This window comes from Podarcis pityusensis (genome assembly GCF_964106645.2).
Source record: "Podarcis pityusensis genome assembly, chromosome: 3".
Lineage (NCBI taxonomy): Eukaryota > Metazoa > Chordata > Lepidosauria > Squamata > Lacertidae > Podarcis > Podarcis pityusensis.
In genome coordinates, this window is record NC_138026.1 from 26,149,019 (window position 1) to 26,167,420 (window position 18,402).

The 18,402-nt window shown below is 41.2% G+C and overlaps 1 protein-coding gene across 4 annotated transcripts; it reads left to right on the plus strand.

The window, feature by feature from the left end:
• Positions 1 to 4,712: 4,712 nt before the first annotated feature.
• On the plus strand, positions 4,713 to 17,666 carry ALLC (allantoicase). 4 transcript variants are annotated; one of them, XM_080999258.1, is made up of 12 exons: positions 4,713 to 4,802; positions 6,653 to 6,790; positions 7,723 to 7,773; positions 9,107 to 9,194; positions 9,380 to 9,505; positions 10,850 to 10,929; positions 12,951 to 13,083; positions 13,452 to 13,607; positions 15,194 to 15,267; positions 15,617 to 15,725; positions 16,299 to 16,426; positions 17,446 to 17,666. In XM_080999258.1, the coding sequence occupies exons 2-12, from the start codon at positions 6,701 to 6,703 to the stop codon at positions 17,596 to 17,598; spliced, it is 1,188 nt and encodes a 395-aa protein (XP_080855384.1). In that variant the 5' UTR covers positions 4,713 to 4,802; positions 6,653 to 6,700; the 3' UTR covers positions 17,599 to 17,666. The 4 variants fall into 4 exon arrangements, with proteins under 4 accessions (XP_080855384.1, XP_080855385.1, XP_080855386.1 ...); XM_080999259.1 differs by lacking the exon at positions 4,713 to 4,802 and adding an exon at positions 5,240 to 5,374; XM_080999260.1 differs by lacking the exon at positions 4,713 to 4,802 and adding an exon at positions 5,416 to 5,715.
• Positions 17,667 to 18,402: the final 736 nt, after the last annotated feature.

Here is an 18,402-nt window from a genome sequence, read left to right on the forward strand (position 1 = left end):
CTTTTGTTTCCTCTGAGCTTAATTTCTTTTCCCTTGTTTCTACCAGCTTCCCCAAAGAGGTGGAATCCCTACAGTTTAATTACAACTCTAGAATTTTAAAAGACTTTAAGGGGGGGGGGGCGTAATATGTTTGACTCTACGTAGGGTCTTTTTCTCTGTTAGGACGTAAATTGGCTGCAGATATACAGGTACCATGCCTTGGAACCTCAGATAAAGTTAAGCTGAATAAATTAATGGGAGGAAGTTCTCCCTGCTTCCAGGAAGTTATCTGTGGACTCCCCCACCCTGCCAATTTTGGGTGTTTCTTTACTCCCCCAGAAACACCCCTGTGTTGCACCCCCACCCTCTAGAGAGGTGCAGTGTTCACCACTGTGCATAGGTTGCCATGTCTGAAATGTGTTTGTTTAGTAGACAGCGGTTCTCAAACTTTTTTCTGTGGGCCACACTTTCAGAATAAACATTTGCTCGTGCCACACCAAGTTTTTAATTGATAAGAAGCACATTGGAAAACAAAAAGGAACAACTCCTAGCATTTATATTAGGTCTCAGCTCTTCATAAACACAAAGAAGCCTTTCTTTTTCTGATCTTTCATATCTGTCAGAAAAGATATTTTGAAAAGATATCTATCCATTTCCCTACAAATAAATAAAAAATATTTTGATACTACACTACACTACACTAAAATGTTTACCGTATTTTTCGCTCTATAAGATGCACTTTCCTCCTCCTATCCTAAAAAGTAAATGGAAATGTGTGTGTGTCTTATGAAGCGAATGCAGGCTTTGCGGGCTATCCCAGAAGCCAGAACAGTGAGAGGGAGCACTGCGCAGCGCTCCCTCACGCTGGTCTAGCTTCTGGCTTAGCCGCATGAAGCCTCCGCAGGGCAGTGGGGAGCCTTCATCCTGCTGCCCTGCGGAGGCTTCGCACGGCTCTCTCACTTTCCCCACCTCCCGCAAAAGCCCCCAAGAGCTGCGCTCCCTTTAAAGAGCCGCACAGAGTGTGTGTGTGGCTCTTGGGGGCTTTTCCCCGAGGAGGGAGAGGGCAGCCCGTCACTGATGGGCTGCCCTTCTCCCTCCTCGGGGAAAAGCCTGCAAGCGCCACACATACGCTCCACGCGGCTTGTGAAAGGGAGCGCTGAGCAGAGCCTGGAATGCATACAGGCTCTGCTCAGCGCTCTCTTTAAATATATTTCCCCCCTTGCATTCCCCCTCTAAAAATTAGGTGTGCCTTACGGGAAATGTTTCTTTGATTGCCCCTGAACGTTTGCCACCCTCTTCTGCCACACCAGTGGTCTAGAAAAGCTTTGATAACATTCCAAGAGATAATGCACTACTGAAAAAAAGTCCCTTTAGAAGTTATATGGCAGAGGGTTTTCTAGCAATGCCTGTGCAATGCACACCACTGTGTTTCAAAGTGAGATGTGGATACATGGTGGTGGACACGCACCACGTCTCTGTTGCCAATTGCGTCTTCCCAGCACACTAGTACTATGTGTCCCTGTGTGTTGGCAGGTAACTGCTCCCGCCCCCATAGAGACTATAATGTTGTCACGACACATCTGTCTTATATGCTACAAACATGTCAGCAGTGCCAGCCCTGACTTAATCATCTTTGTCCAACATGCAGTTTAATCATCTCTGCACTACCATACTGCCCTCTAGTGCTGTACTGGAAGCAGTTTTTTGAGTTTGCTATATTGCAAGCAAGGCAGCCAGAACACTGATTTGAAATGTGGTGTTAGCCTTGTGTCACTGTTTTTCCTCGTTGCAAGTGCCACTTGGACTGGCTGCTAATGCATTATGCTGTCTCTCTGGCCAGTATATATATTTTTGTGTGTGTGTGTGTGTGTGTTGGGGAGGAAAACACTAGTCTGTTTCAAATGCAGAAACGCACACATTATTTGGAAAGCTAAATTATTCGTTCTAAGCAAATGGCAAGATTTCGACTGCCTGGATTAATAAGTGTCCTAACTGTTCTCTGCTCTCCTGCAAATGTGTACACACATATACCCCTACCCTTTTGAACCTGCTACAGTCGCAGGTATGTGGTGCAACTAAGCAGCAACTTTCAAAAGGAAAGTAAGATGGTATACTTAAATAACTAACACAACAACAATAACGGCACAGGCAGACACATTTATGTCTGAATCCAGAAACAGACCTGGTACTATTATAATCCAAGCTCTAAATGGCAGAAGAAACCTTCAAGTTACGAGTTAGGGCCAGTTAATGCCTACTGTTGTCAAGCAAGCATTTCTAGCGGCAATATAAGTATGCTTTGAAACTCTTAACTCAGCAGTAGTTTCTGGTCCTCAGGAACTTGCAAGGCAATGGATCATCTAGAACAGGGGTTCCCCACTGATAGTCATCGTAACCCACCCAGGGGGTCCGTGGCACCATTCACATAGCAAAGACTACCAAAGAGATCATTTTTTTTAAAAAAACTAGGGGGTCCATGGCTCGGCTTTTGAAAAACAGGGGGTTTGCAGCACTTAGCTAATTGGGAACCACTGGTCTAGAGGTCTGCATACCAGTCCCTCTCCTCAAAACAATATTTCTCTCTTCAGCCCCAACTGATTTTGGACCTGAAACAGGCCTTTCTTCACATCCTAGCCTCTGCATTGTTTTGTAGGGGCCATCTTTACCAGGAGTGAAGAATTGGATGAGGCAGGCAGACTGCATCCTTATTTCTCCCAGCCACCGTAGGCCAGGTTTGACCGGTGAGTGAGGCCCACCCCTCCTGACGTCACAGCGATGTCGCGTGATCTGTTTTCATACAGCGCTCTGCGTGGTGCTTTGCAAGCTCCAAAGATTACTAGATTTAAATGAGTGAGGGAGCCTCTAAAATGCAGGCTGAGGCACATAATATTCAGGAGGGGAAGCAGCAAAAATTCTGATTTCCTTTCCAATGTTACTGTAAGGGTGAAGAGCTCTTTTAAAATTAATTATGCAACAACATTTCTTAAACACTGGTTTTTTATATATATATATGCAAAATGGGTGCCCAATAAAAAAAAAGTGAATCAGCTGTCATTCACATCAATCCAAAGAAACCAATGAATTACTCAAGCTGCCAGAGTAAATAAAAAAATGTCTGCTGTTTGCTCCAGGAGACACAGCACAAAATTGATGGCAGAGACAGAACTGGTGGTAGGTAGAAGAAACCAAATTCAGGTAATGGGCTTGGATCCTGAGATGTCTTGTGTCGGCAGAAAAGCACTTCCACTTGCGCAAGCCTGGTCCCTCTGAATTCGTTCAGCATAGGGCCCTGCTCCACCTCATTCCACACCATTCAAGTGGCAGTGGATATAATGGGCAGAGGGAGTCAGGAAAGCCCTTTTTCATGAGAGCTTATTCGTCTCTGGATTCGCCACACTGACTCCTTTGCAAGGTATCACCCTAAAACAGTTCTGGAAGACCTTTGGCAGGTTTAAAGAATTGAAGTAAAGCCAAGAGTCACCTCCAAAAAAATCATAGTTAACACTAAACTAATATTTGGAAATTAGTTTTAATATAATATAAAATAGATTTAGGAGCCCATTTGTACCCGTTACGGCAGTTCAGGAGATCTGTTGGCGCACGATAGAGAGTACCTATGCATGGCTTATTACAGAGGAGTATGCCATAAAAATAAGGATGAATTAAAGGCAAACACTCAGCAGGAAGGAGCAGAATTAAATAAGCCCATTATTATGCATAGGTGTTGCCTTGAAAAGAGGAATGAAAAAGAAATGCAATACGATAAGCTGTTTAGTTTAGCCATTTTTCATTTAAAACAGGCAGTGGAGGATATAATTGACTTAATATTTCGTATTTCATCAAGTGGTTGGATTTTACCTTTAATGGCTCTTAGCTAGCTTCTGATGGAATTTTGTTTGTGTTAAATTTTTCATTTTATTTATTTCTGGATTTTTTTAAAACATGCAATTAAATTTTATAGGCACATGTGAATAGAGAAGAGAAAATAGAAGCATGAAGGCTTCTCTTTTCATAGCTCCTGGACAATTTTTGGTTTTATGTCAGTAAAACATAAGTCTCTCCCCGCCTGCCCCAGCCTTTTTTTTAAAAAAAGCTGTCTGCTTTAGAGGCAAACTCAGAAGAAATAAAAAATATATAATATAACATTAATAAATTCAAAGAACCTTGGACAAATCTTGGAAATCAAGAGGGATTGCTCGTTGCAAACAGAATGGGAGCATGCAGGGAACCATTTGCCGTGCTGATGGTCTTAGGGCCCTGGCAACTGACCAGCTTCTGATGCTGTCAATTTGCTATTAGGAGAAAAACTACCCATGCCTCCTGTTTCAGCAGATGGGATATGTTGTGCATATATGCACTCACACAGTATTACTACAGGCTTTCTGCCAAGGTAAGTCCACCCTACATGAGAATGATCATCCTCTGGCTGTTGTGGTGCTAATACTGCAAAAGAGACCTTCCATTCCAGGCATGGTTCCAGGAGCAAAGTTTGTGAAGGCCAGGATCGTGGTAGAAAATATGAGTTTAAAATGTGTCACAAACACCATGCTTCGTGCAATTTGCGAGGTTAATTTAAAATACGCTGCTTAAGAAAAATATATATTTTAGATTCATAAAGAGACTGCACATTCTTTTTGTATGTTTGTTTGAGGAAGGGGGTGGGCGTTTACATAGATCCCTTACAGAATCAATAAAGTCTAATGATTGTCTACCGGTTGTGTAACCTGCTTATCGGGGATTGTCCACCAATCCTTTTGAAACACTAGTAGTCTCTTCACAGTGCAGATTATTCACGGCTGTCGTGGACCAAAACTACTAATAGAGTAAGACTAATTGATTTTTATTCATTTCTCTTGAGATGTTATGGCAAAGATATTTTAGACTGAATTATTTAAAATTATCCACAGGAATGTCCATATTTCATGTTTTCCAGTGAACTGTGAAAAGTTTCAATTCAGTATAATTTAACTATTTTGTTCCCATTATTGCTGGTGTGCCAAGATGACACAACTTGGCTATTTTGCCTGTAATTGATTAGCATATAGTTATTAGAATATATAGCACTAGCTTTTACAACTGAAATGCCATTGCTCTGCTTTGAAATAATTATGGTAGCACAATTAATCACATCTTATTTGCAACCTTGTAATTAAAAACAAAAATCAGCATGGTTTTATATTAATAACTGAAGAAAAGTAATCTTTTAACGGTTTTTACAAAAAAGAAATTGCAACCTTTCAGCAGTTCCACTTGGTCAGGAGGACGTCCAAGTATATAAACATAATATGCTTGGACCTCGAAAAAAAGATACTGACAAAACACTCGTGAGTAACTCTGCAGTAATAATATCTTCTCAGAAGTAAGTCCTATTGAATTCTGAGGCGCTTACTCCCAGGTAAGTGGGGTTGGGTTGCAGGCTAAACCTAGCAAACGTGGTAAATAGAGCTGTTCTTTTTAGTTCAGTAACTGGCTAAACATAAAGCAGATGGAAGGAATAAACTTGTTTCAAAATGGAGGCAAGTAGGCAATGAACTGTACAAGGATCTGTATTGTGGATGTGGACCAGTATTTTTATTTAACACCTATAAATGAGCTGGGGTTAAAGAGTGAACAGTGAGGTAGCCAATTTGCAGATGACACTTGATTATTCAGGTGAATACTCAAGGAAAGAGCTCCAACATAATTTCTCCAAACTGAATAAATGGGCAACAAAATGGCAAACAAGATTCAGTGCAAGTAAGTATGTAACACTCATTAGGGGGAACGATTACCAACTTCATATATACACTGATGGGATGTAAGAAAGCTGTGAAAAAGGGAAATTCCATACTTGGGATCATTAGGAAAGGGATTAGAAATAAAACTGCCAGGATCGGAAGACATTTATATATATCTATTGAGTTGCCAAATTGTGGAATGCTGGGCACGCATAAATTAAATATAATTGAGCTGGAAGCAGAAAAGGGCAAACCCAATGAGCAAATGTTAGAATTTCTTTCATAGGAGGAAAGCCTAAGGTGCTTGGGGCTCTTTTTCTTAAAAGGCAACAAATAGATGATCGTGAATAAAGTCTTAGAACATTAGGCACGGTTTTGATGAGGTAGGTATAAAAAATACTGTTCTCCCTCTCTTTTAAACCTAGAAAGTGGGGGGTCACCCTGTTAAACCAGTTCGCCATAAATTCAGAACTGCTGTTAAATTACAATAAATGTACAGAATTTGCTGCCACAAGATATGGTGACACAGCCCACTGGCTGAAATGGGTTTCAAAGAGGATTTAAATCCATGAGGTGAAATGATACTTCAGTTCTAATGGCCACAGCTAAAAGGGAACTGCAGAAGGCCAGCCACATGGGGCCATTCTGCATTTACCATTTATAGTGGTGTAGTTGCTGTTTGATCCAGCGTTTGCCTGCTCCTTTTGGGCACATATCGCTGTTATTAGCGAGTGAGTATGCTGCTTTCCTTTCCACACAAATTGTGGGTTCTGCCTGTACTGAGAAAATATCCATACCTGTAGTAGCCTTGTGTCCCTCCAACCATTAAATTCTGGAGTTATTTATTTGATCACTATTATTTATTTAATCAAATTACAAGTTTGCTTTTAAGAAAGGGGGAGCTTAATGTGATAAGGTGGGGATTTTTGATTTACTTTATTTCTCTTTCCTTTTAGAAGAGTAATATATTTTAAACAAAATTCAGTGTGATCTTTTGAAGAAAGATGACCGTTCATCTCTCAGAAAAGAAGGGCAATGTTTTACCTGACTTTCTGCATCTGAATGACTTGGGATGTGAATCTGTAGGAGGGAAGGTAAATTCAAAGAAATTCACCGAAACAACAGAGGTTCATAAAAGTAGATGATGTTTAGCTTTTGTGCAGGGATTTTGAATTTTTTTTTTTATAAAATCTAACTTCTAGAGATATAAAGTCATTATCCTAATTATTTATGATACCAAGACATGTTTGTCTGTTTGAAAATATTTTGGTAATAGAAACAATAGATTTCCATAATTTATTTTGATAGCATTTTAAAATAAAAGTGCTGCATAAAATATTAATTCAAAAGCAGCTCCTTCCTGCAGGGCTACAGACACAACTGCACACTTTCAAGTGTAATGTTGGTGTTCTTGTGCAAATGATATCACAGGTGCACAAGTTTAAGCGTTATTGAGTGCAATAATAATAGCAGTTGAACTAGGATTTGTGTAGCCTCTTTCTCACATACAAGACACCCATTGGATTTTCCTTTTGTGTTATGTGGCGCGAGCAAGCTGGTGCAATTGGATATCATCCTACAGCACCTTAAGCAATTTAAAACCATATCAAATATAGAACACGATAAGTATAATAGCAATAATAATAATAATAATAATAATAATAATGATAATAATAATTCATCTGTAGCATTTGATTCATTTCAAGATATCCAATGTATCCAGCAAGCCATTCTGGTAAAGATTAAAAAACAGAATTCACTACTCATTGAACCCCCCCCCCCCCGCACTAAAAGTCATTTTGAACAAATGCAGTTTTAGAGCTCACGTAAAAAACCAAGGTGAGGGCTGATAGTATGTCTCAGGGGAAGGAATTCCATAACTTGGGGGGCCATCACTGAGAAGGCCCTGTCCCTCATACCAGCCTGCCTAAACTCGAAGAGAGATTTCCAATGTCGCATGTAAAATAAAATTAGTAGTTACATGTGAATTGTAGCTGTAATTCATGCTGCTTCTTTTTTTGTAAAGGTTTTATTTGCAACGGATGACTTTTTTGCTCCTGCAGAAAATCTCTTAAAGGTAGGTATGCAATATCTATATTGCTCTTCTTTGGATTGCAGATGTATTCTGCTGATAAAGGCCACTGCGATCCTCTGATGAAGGGTGGTGTATAAATTTAATAGATAAATAAAGGCCAATTAACAGTCTAATGCTTAAGGTAAAGGTAAAGGGACCCCTGACCATTAGGTCCAGTCGTGACCGACTCTGGGGTTGCGGCACTCATCTCACTTTATTGGCCGAGGGAGCCGGCGTACAGCTTCCGGGTCATGTGGCCAGCATGACTAAGCCACTTCTGGCAAACCAGAGCAGCACACGGAAATGCCGTTTACCTTCCTGCCGGAGCGGTACCTATTTATCTACTTGCGCTTTGATGTGCTTTCGAACTGCTAGGTTGGCAGGAGCAGGGACCAAGCAACGGGAGCTCACCCCGTCGCCGGGATTCGAACCGCCTACCTTCTAATCGGCAAGTCCTAGGCTCTGTGCTTTAACCCACAGCGCCATCCACGTCCCTCAATGCTTAAGGTATTGCTGCACAACTGCCTTTTCCAAGCTGTGAAAAGTTTGGAGGGGGCACACACTACAGAGTTTCGTTTCCTTTGTATAAGAATAAGCATTTGGCCAATTGTGGTAGTGATAATATACAGTAGTTAGGTATTTTCAGACTCTGGCCTTAATGGCTGTACATGGAAGAGTGTCTCTTTAGGTGGTAATGGTGTGCAATGTCACTTATTTCAAATGGCCTTACATTACAAGGGCTCCCCTTATAAACTAGCTCTGCTTCATTTGGGGTTGTAGCCCACCGGATTTCTGAACTGAATTCCATCCTCAATGGCACCACTATATGGTAGATGCTGTTCAAGTGCTAGGCCTTTTTCAGACTGACACCAATCTCAAGGGAATGGCCATAGGCGGCTAGCCAGCCCACTAGCCCTCCCCTTGCCCAGTTCACTTTTAATTGGGTTCATTTCACATAACAAACACAAAACCCCGAATCAAGGCATTCTGAAGCATCTACAGTGGTACCTCGGGTTACATACGCTTCAGGTTACATACGCTTCAGGTTACAGACTCCACTAACCCAGAAATATTACCTCAGGTTAATAACTTTGCTTCAGGATGAGAACAGAAATCGCGCAGCAGCGGCGCAGGAGGCCCCATTAGCTAAAGTGGTGTTTCAGGTTAAGAACAGTTTCAGGTTAAGAACAGACCTTCAGAACGAATTAAGTTCTTAACCCGAGGTACTACTGTACTATAAACATATAGGTTTGTACTTCTGTCAGCTTTAAACCTTATTATAATGAAGGGCATAATGCAAGCACTACCTTGATCTTTTTTATATTTGTTTGCTTAGAAACAAAGACCAACATATCATGCAGACCTATTCACCGAGTTTGGAAAGTGGAGGGATGGATGGGAAACCAGGAGGAAGCGCAGTCCAGGTAAAACAGCTGAACCGACATTTATTTATTTTTAGAAGACTTTTCTTTTCTGAGAGAATTTCTGAGATTATGGCGAAAGGTGGGTAAGGAATCTTATAAATAAATAGGATGGAAAATTTCCTAAATCTACATATATTAACTTTGGTTGGGTGTTGCATTTTAAAGCTTCTTCCTTTGCGTCTTAGGTCATGATTGGTGCCTCATTCAACTGGGGGTGCCAGGTACGATTTATGGGTTTGAGGCAGACACATCTTACTTTGCTGGAAACTGCGCTCCTCAGATATCAATCCAAGCTGCTTGCTTGAAGCCAGGTAACTTAAGATCTCAAGAACTTTGTAGAGGTTCTGATGATGCTGTATTAAAACATGGAAAGGTGACAGGAAAGGGATCCTAGCGGGAGCAACATCAGGAGAACAGTCACGTTGCCTGAAACCCAGTGGGAGATGAGCATCATTGAGAGATACCATACTTTTCTTCAAGGCCTAGGGCCATAGCTGTCAACTTTCAGATTTGAAAATAAGGGATCAGCAGCCTCACCTGTCCCAGGGACAGTATACAGGATATCTAACAATCCAGGATAGCAGTGGGAAGCAGCGGGAAACGGTGCTGGAATAAGGGAATTTCCCGCAAAAAAGGGGAAGGTTGACAGCTATGCCTAGGGCTAGAGCAGGCATAGGCAAACACGGCCCTCCAGATGTTTTGGGACTACAACTCCCATGATCCCTAGCTGACAGGACCAGTGGTCAGGGATGATGGGAATTGTAGTCCCAAAACATCTGGAGGGCCGAGTTTGCCTATGCCTGGGCTAGAGGTTACGAAAAGTCATGGAGGGGGCAAGGAAAGCCAAACATGGACCCTCAGCAGGAGGGATTGGCTATTGGGAAAGTGTGAAGGAGACTTTTTCAGGTTTAGCTGCCAGGCACAGGATATCTAGGGGCTAATATAGGCACTGGAGATCAAAAAGCCATAGTAATGTTTCACCATTCATGACTGCTTGTTTCTAATCTTCTATGTGGATAGTTACTGGCACAGAGCTATGCTGACTATAAATGAACAGCTAGGGTATCCAAATACCTCAGTTGGTAGAGCATGAGATTCTTAATCTCAGAGTTGTGGGTTCGAGCACCACGTTGGTCAAAAAGATTTCTGCATTGCAGGGGGTTGGACTAGATGGTCTCTTCCCACCATACAATTCTACGATTCAATGTCTGAAATGGCACATATGTGATTAGGATTGTGTGTACTGATTATGATGCATTCATCCCACATGCTGCTACACTGTGCTAATCCCAACCTCATCTGTATCACAGGGACATCCTGACAGAAGCTTTCTTTATCCCAACAGTATCAATGTAGTAAACGGCAGTGGTCGTGTTGGCAATGATGGAAGCGGGTGTTGTCTCTCACAATATCAGCAGCTTTTCATTTTTTATGTTTCTGCAAGTGGTTTCAAAGTCATGTTTAGTCTGCTCTTTAGACTCCCCAAAGGACCCCCTCCCCCTTAGCCCTACAGTAGATATCCTTTTGCTAATATAATATATTACGAGAAAAATAGTGAATCTAAACAATTAGCTTTTCGGAAGTGGATGTGGAAGAGGTTTTGATTATGCCCATATTATCTACTTAAATTTCTGTTGGGCATATTGTCTTTGCAGAGGAGTTACCAGCGCTGCTAGCAAGAGGGAACAGAATAGGCACAGCCGCTTCGGATGAAGAGCTGAGGATTGTCAAGGAGGTAACTGGGATGCCTGTGTAGGAAAAGCACCAGATAACACTGAGTTATTGCGCTAAAATTGCTATGTTTTATCAAAATGTTAAGGCACATTATTTTAGACTACCTTCACCACCTATTAGTGTGGAGTGGTACCTATTTATCTACTTGCACTGGCGTGCTTTCGAACAGCTAGGTTGGCAGGAGCAGGGACCGAGCAACGGGAGCTCACCCTGTCACAGGAATTCGAACCGCCGACCTTCTGATCGGCAAGCCCTATGCTCAGTGGTTTAGACCACAGCGCCACCTGCGTCCCTATGAAATTGCCTCTTGGCATCTGCAAAATACGAAGGTGGGGAAAGGGGATAGGCTGCACTATGTAGGTGCCACATATAGGGAGTGACTAGCAGCAACCAATGGGGATAAAGGCCTATTATGCTTCTGAACTCTATACTATCTTCTGCTTCTCTGAACCATCTCCCACATATCCCCTCTTTCTCAGTTTATTTACCCACAGCTGTCTCTGCAGCCCCAATCTCTAAAGCCTACTTTACAAATAATGATAAGGAATGAGTTGTTAAACCACAAGTTAACTATGAGTTATCCCAGACCACCAAACAAGCCATGGCTTGTTTCTCCAAAGAGAGTCAGTGTGGTGTAGTGGTTAAGAGTGGTAGACTCATAATCCAGTGAACTGGGTTCGTGTCTCTGCTCCTCCACATGCAGCTGCTGGGTGACCTTGGGCCAGTCACACTTTTCTGGAGTCTCTCAGCCCCACTCACCTCACAGAGTGTTTGTTGTGGGAGAGGAAGGGAAAGGAGAATGTTAGCCGCTTTGAGACTCCTTCCGGTAGTGATAAAGCGGGATATCAAATCCAAACTCCTCCTCCTCCTCCTCTTCTTCTTCTTCATGGCTTGTTTCTCCAAAGTTTGGGTTGTTTTCTAGCTGCTCTTGCCTCATGCCTCATGGCTTTTATAATTCAGTGAGTGCCTGGGGTGCCAAACAAGCCAAGGTTAAGGAAGGGTGATGGGTTCATACATATCACCAAGCCATAGTTAAAACAAACCAAAGTTAGTAAGCTACCAACAAACCATAGATTCAGAATGTGCTTTGTTGGCAGTAAACAAACCATTGTTAAAGCTGCTGGCCTGGGTTCACACATAACACTATGACATTTTTAAAATTAATGCAACATTTGTAAAGAAGAATATACAAGAGTTTGTGATAGGGTATAAGCCTATGTGCATACAATTGTTGTATGTGCAAAGGCTCTTCTTCAGTCTGTGGATATCAGGGGTGGGGCTAACAGAGAGAGCAATGCAGGGGAGTCCAGGAACATTTCTCACTATGCACAGAATAAATACATAAAAGAGAGCATGTAAATTGTGATGAAAACATTCTCCTATTACCACGCCTGCTTTTGATGCACTTAGGTAGACCTTAGATACTTCTATACTTGAGAAAGGGCTATAAACAACGGGTATTTGGAATTTCCCTGGAGTAAACAAGTAAACAGGATGGGGAGAAGTGGCCTACGAGGCTGTGCTATGAATGGCTGGTTTACCAGATCACACCTATCTACAGGTTTGTTACATTAGTCACCTACTAAGCTTGCTCAAAAGCACATCAAAGTGCAAGTAGATAAATAGGTACCGCTCCAGCGGGAAGGTAAACGGTGTTTCTGTGTGCTGCTCTGGTTCGCCAGAAGCGGCTTAGTCATGCTGCCCACATGACCCGGAAGCTGTACACTGGCTCCCTCGGCCAATAAAGTGAGATGAGTGCCGCAACCCCAGAGTCAGCCACGACTGGACCTAATGGTCAGGGGTCCCTTTACCTTTAAGCTTGCATTAAAGACGCCAATTTTAGTGGCACTGCACATTTCAAAAGTTTTACATCTGAGTTACGTAAGCACCCTAAATATTTTAAAGGTAGTCTTGTTATGGGCGTGGGGCCACCTCTATACCAGCTCAGGTGTATTAAAAAGAAATCTAAGTAAAGTTATCATTTCCTTGAAAGTTAACCAGCTAATGAATATTTATTTTTAGATGAGGTCAGATGAATGGACTTCCTTAGTTCCCATCTCAAAGATAAAATCAGGAAACCTTGAGGCTGCCCGCAACTATTTTGTGGCAACTTCGAAGCAAAAATGGACACACTTAAGACTCAACATATATCCAGGTAAGACCCTATCAGAGGAAATGAACCTGTGACCCTCCAGATGTTGCTGTCAGTTATCCCTGACTATTAGCCATGCTGGCTGGTACTGGTGGGAGTTGGAAGACAATGAACATCTGGAGAACCACAGCGATGAAGCTGTACCACAGCTGTATATGTAACACCATTTGCTCACATTCTTTCCTTGTTATTTCTGTCTCTCCCTTAACAATAATCATAGCATATATTAAGTTATATCCGCCGTATATTATTGTAAAATGTAACTACTAAAAAATATAGAAATGTGCATATGCATTATTTTCTCTAATCAAAATATGTGCATCCTTTTCGTCTGGCATGAAACCAGAATTAAAACACTTTCCCCCTCCCAGATGGTGGAATTGCACGTTTAAAAGTGTACGGTACAATGCAGAGAGAATGGCCACTCTCTGGCCTGAACCACTTGAGTGATTTGGTGGCAATGGTGAACGGAGGTGTCTGTGTTGGATACAGTGATGCTCAGTTAGGCCATCCTGGGAATATTTTAGGTAAGAATCACACCAGGCTTTGTTTATAGCCATTGATTTGGTTTCATGTAATGCAGTCTGAACGTGATGTTTTCGTGAAATTAAGCTGTCAACTTTTTAGTGAACCGCTAAACAATCCCTCACAATTGTTGTTTATGGGAATAATCCATGAAATACTATGCCCATTAATGGCACTTATGCTCAGTAAACCCAAGTGAAATAAACAGGCATGGTGCAAGCAGTAGTGTTTGGTGAATTCCATTCTGTTTTAGCTGAGAGTCTAATGACATTGGTTAAGCATGATATTTTGCCCAGCTGAAAATAGTTTCTCCAGTTTATAGGTACAGTAGATGAATGGGCAGAGCAAGGCAGAGAATTTTGGATATAATTTTTCAGATATATTTTTTCACACTCCTCATTTCCTCTAGCATCAGGAAATTGCAGTGGGTAGTGGTTCAACAATTCAGCTTCCTTCTGAGGAGAATGTAATTTGTGGTATTTCTTTTTTCCAAGACTTATTACAAAGCAGGGGAACAGAGAACCACTAGTCTTTAACACAGTACAGTGGTACCTCGGGTTACATATGCTTCAGGTTACATACACTTCAGGTTACAGACTCCGCTAACCCAGAAATAGTGCTTCAGGTTAAGAACGTTGCTTCAGGATGAGAACAGAAATTGTGCTGCGGTGGCGCGGCAGCAGCAGGAGGCCCCATTAGCTAAAGCGGTGCTTCAGATTAAGAACAGTTTCAGGTTAAGAACGGACCTCCGGAACGAATTAAGTACTTAACCCGAGGTACCACTGTATTGGTTCCCCTAAACAGCCTGTTCTTGGAGTCCTCTTGTTTCCCATGACTGCTTTTTGCCTGGCAGTTATAAATCTTCAGACTCCTTTGCTATTTATAGTAGAATTCCAAACACATGGTCATAGAAAATGAAGGAAAATATATATATATAAAGGAACAGAGTAAAAATCATGTCTAGATGAAGGATTTGTATTAGAAAGACCCAGCTAAATAAGGTATTTATATCTATCTGCAATATGGATGAAAATCAAATGTGATCTGCCACGAACACTAAATTCTGGGTTGCAATATTTAGTTATTGAATTAGTTTGATTAATTAATTGAAAATGGTTTTGTCAGCTACAAACATGCCTCTTATTAATTAGGGAACCCATAAGTACAGGAATGTGCTTAGTGAAAATTTTGACACCCTTGTATTTGAACAGCAGGTCGATATGCCATATCAGAAACTCATTTTGAAACTTCACTCGAATTAATGTTCAATATGCACAAGTCCAAATCCCTATTGGGTATGCAGAACTAATTGTGTGGTTCTTTGGAACCTGGCTAAAACATTTTTTCCCTTGGAAGCTGTTGTTTTATTGTTAAAGAAATTTAATTTAAAAATCATCATTAAGTGACCAATTACAATATTTAAAGTTAATTAGCTGAGGTTTATCTCATCAATAGATAGCCCTACTAAGTTCAGAAAAAAATCACTTTAGAACATATAAAATTAAGGAATAAGGTGATTCATAGTTAAGACTTTTGAGTTATTCTCTCTATATAGTGTCTCTATTCTTTTGTTTTGGTGACGGGTTAGGACCAGGAAGAGCAAAGTCCATGAAAGATGGATGGGAAACAAGCAGAAGTCTGCAAAGGCCACCCATTTTAAAGGTAAGAAACAAATTATTTATAACAACTCCTATCCAATTCCTAAACATAATTCATACACAGAAGAACACTGATCTTTAGAAGCTGCGATGAATGTAAGATTTTCAGTATTCTTCAGCTATTTCCTGTCATTAAAGTGTTTTATTGATCTTTATGATGCTTCCCATAACAACGAACACACACAAGAGTATATTGAAACAATATGTTTCCAGACAAAATGCAGTTTTTTGAGCGAAGGAGATAACATTGAAACTGCTGCGTATTGGGATCCCCCACAAATGGATATTAATATACGAGTGGATCACGAGGGGGAATCAACCACTTAAAAAAAAAGTCTTCCTTTTAATTCCAGCTTGGTGACAAAGGAATCTTACTTGTACCAGGAAGTGAATGGGCAGTCTTTCGATTGGGACATTCAGGTGTTATAACGCACATAGAAATAGACACCAGTCACTTTAAAGGTACAAATTTCTTGTTATGTTAGTCTTATGTCAAACCCTCTTTACCTAGATAACTCTGTGAAAAGTTTACTACTCTTCAATGTGTTTCCAAAGATTTTGGTCCAAATAGATAGATAGATAGATAGATAGATATGGAAGATTTTGTTAAAATTCAGCAGATTTTGTTATATTAAATCGAGCATAATGAATGTTTTAAAAATTTGTCCCTCCTTTCAAGCTGTAACAATCAGGCAGATGTTTTAAGAAGCAGACTGTAGTGGGTAATATTCATATTTCACCTTTGAAAATGCCACAGGCTATTACTATATAATCTGTGCAGTATGATCCTAAGCATGTTTATTTGGGGGAGGGGGGACCCTCTTATCACTGAATTCAGTGGAGTTTTACCCCAGCAAGTGTGCAAAGGGTTCCAACCTTAAAATGCAACCATATATCTCTTTACTCAGAAGTAATACTTACTGAGTTGAATGGGACTTCTTCCTGGGTAAGTGTATATAAGATTGCAGCCCTAATTTATTTGGAAGGAACTATTAGTATATCACATTCAATTATTTTATTATATTTTACTATTAGGAAACTTTCCAGATACATTTAAACTTGAGGCCTGTATTTTGAGTATAGAAGAAGAAAATGAATATAATGCACAGAAGTGGACTTTGAAGCAAGGTCCAAAATGGAACACTCTGGTACCTGCAACAAAGGTCAGCTATGAATCTCTAGATCAACTGAATATGAATATATCTGTATTATGGGTGGGAAGCACTTTACAAAAAGCAATATGAGTTCCAGAAAAACAAAAACCACAAACATACAACACCCACAAAGCGTGTTCTCCTTCATGGAGAGCACGTATTGCAGTAGGGTCTAACAGGACACCCCCTCTTGGTTGCTGGGCGGGACCATTTGGATGGCAATGACTGTGATTGGGCCAATTTGGGTTGTTGGGGGGGATTTTGATGCTACCATTTAGGGGGTTGGCCCGAAGGTTATGTATTCTTGGCATGTAGCCTTTTTCAGTCTCTTTTGCTGCGTGCATCGGATCGCCCGCCCACCCTCCCTAATTTAGGGTTGTTGTGTTTGACATTGCTAAGCGTGTCATGGGGTCGTCTGCGTTTGGGGCAGGGGCCCAGTAGGAATTTTGTCCATTTGGCAGATTGGCTGGTGCTATTTGGTCTTTGCCTACTGCGTAGCAAATTGTCACAACTCGTAAGGTTGCGGTTAGGAATTGGTTAATTTTTGGTTGGTGGAGGGGATGTGGTTGGCAGTGCCTGCCCCTCCAATGCTGCTGCTGCAAGGGAATTCCGTTAAAGGAATCGAGGGGCTTGCCATGCTTTCATCCAAATCCCTAGTCTGGGGCTTGGGCCGCCCAAGCCCCCGGGAGCATGAGGGGAGAGGTTAGGGTCTGGTGCCCAGCTCCATTCTCTCCCCAATATTGTTTTCTCTTACTGGCTTTCGCTGGAATCTGGAAGTCAGTTCTGTCCCTGGACGGGGACAGATAGTCGGAACCAATGCCTACACAACCACTCACATTTATGTATTTTAATAAAGTTGTGGCCAAAATTATGCCAAAAACCTTAAACAAAAATTTTGTGTGAATTGTGATTTATTTAGGGGGTGGCTTGGGGACCTTGACACGCAAGTAGACAAAAAGTATAAGATTGGAATGAGAATCTTTTCTGCAACTACTATTACCAAATTTATTGTGTTCTTTCTCCCCCAGCTTAAACCTCATACGAGACATTTTTTTGATGGTACTGCCATAAAGATGCTGGATGTGTTTACTCATGTGAAACTTACTTTTGCTCCTGATGGAGGTGTAAGTAGGATGCGTCTCTGGGGATTTCCACGGGCCTTGCCAGACATGAGGAAGTAAAAACGTTCTCAGGAAAAAAGGCTCTGCAGAATTTCACTCATGGTTAATACAAGCCCGAATACAATTCATCTATCTGCATTCATTGAATTATTCCATTTTTCCACATCATTGGTTCAAATGCAACAATTTGTTACGGTTGTACAATAACATCATTTCTCTAGCTGAATGAATAATTTACATATATATTTGCTAACAGGTTATCGGATTTGGAAAATGGTATTATTTATTAAACAATGTTAAGAGGCAATGAATGCAGCTCTCGAACAGATAGAGCACATAAGGTAGAAAGGTTTTGTTTTTGTTTTTTAAAGCGCAGTTACATATCGAGCCGGTTATATTGTTTAGAGTGTTGGATTAGGATTTGTGAGACCCGGATTCAAATCTCCACACAGCCATGAAGCCTACAGGTTGACACTGGGCCAGTCAGACATTCTTAGTTTCTTGCCTCGCAGGGTTGTTGTGAAGATAAAACAGGGAAGCTGCAGAACTGCATTTGCCACCTTGAGCTCCTTAGGTGAAAGGTGGGATATTAATGTAATAATAAATAACCAGAACTGACCCAAGGCAGTTTGCTGCCTGATGTGTGGCACTGCAAAAGGCATCCCCTGCCCTGTCAATGTCAATAGTACCCAAAGCAGAAAATCGCACTTCTCCCCTCCCTGGCAATAAGAATAAAATTTTAAAAACTAAGAATTTAATGGCACCCAAATTAAGTTACCTGAGGTTTTCCCCTCATTCTGCCTTGTGTGAGGACCAGCCCTATTCATTAAAAATAAAATAAAATCCTATGTGTAATCTAATTTT

Coding starts and splice junctions, on each gene's coding strand:
- ALLC (XM_080999258.1), top strand. CDS start 6,701: ATGACCGTTCATCTCTCAGAAAAGAAGGGCAATGTTTTACCTGACTTT. Junction 7,774..9,106: donor CTGCAGAAAATCTCTTAAAG/GTAGGTATGCAA, acceptor TTGTTTGCTTAG/AAACAAAGACCAACATATCA. Junction 13,608..15,193: donor CCATCCTGGGAATATTTTAG/GTAAGAATCACA, acceptor GTGACGGGTTAG/GACCAGGAAGAGCAAAGTCC.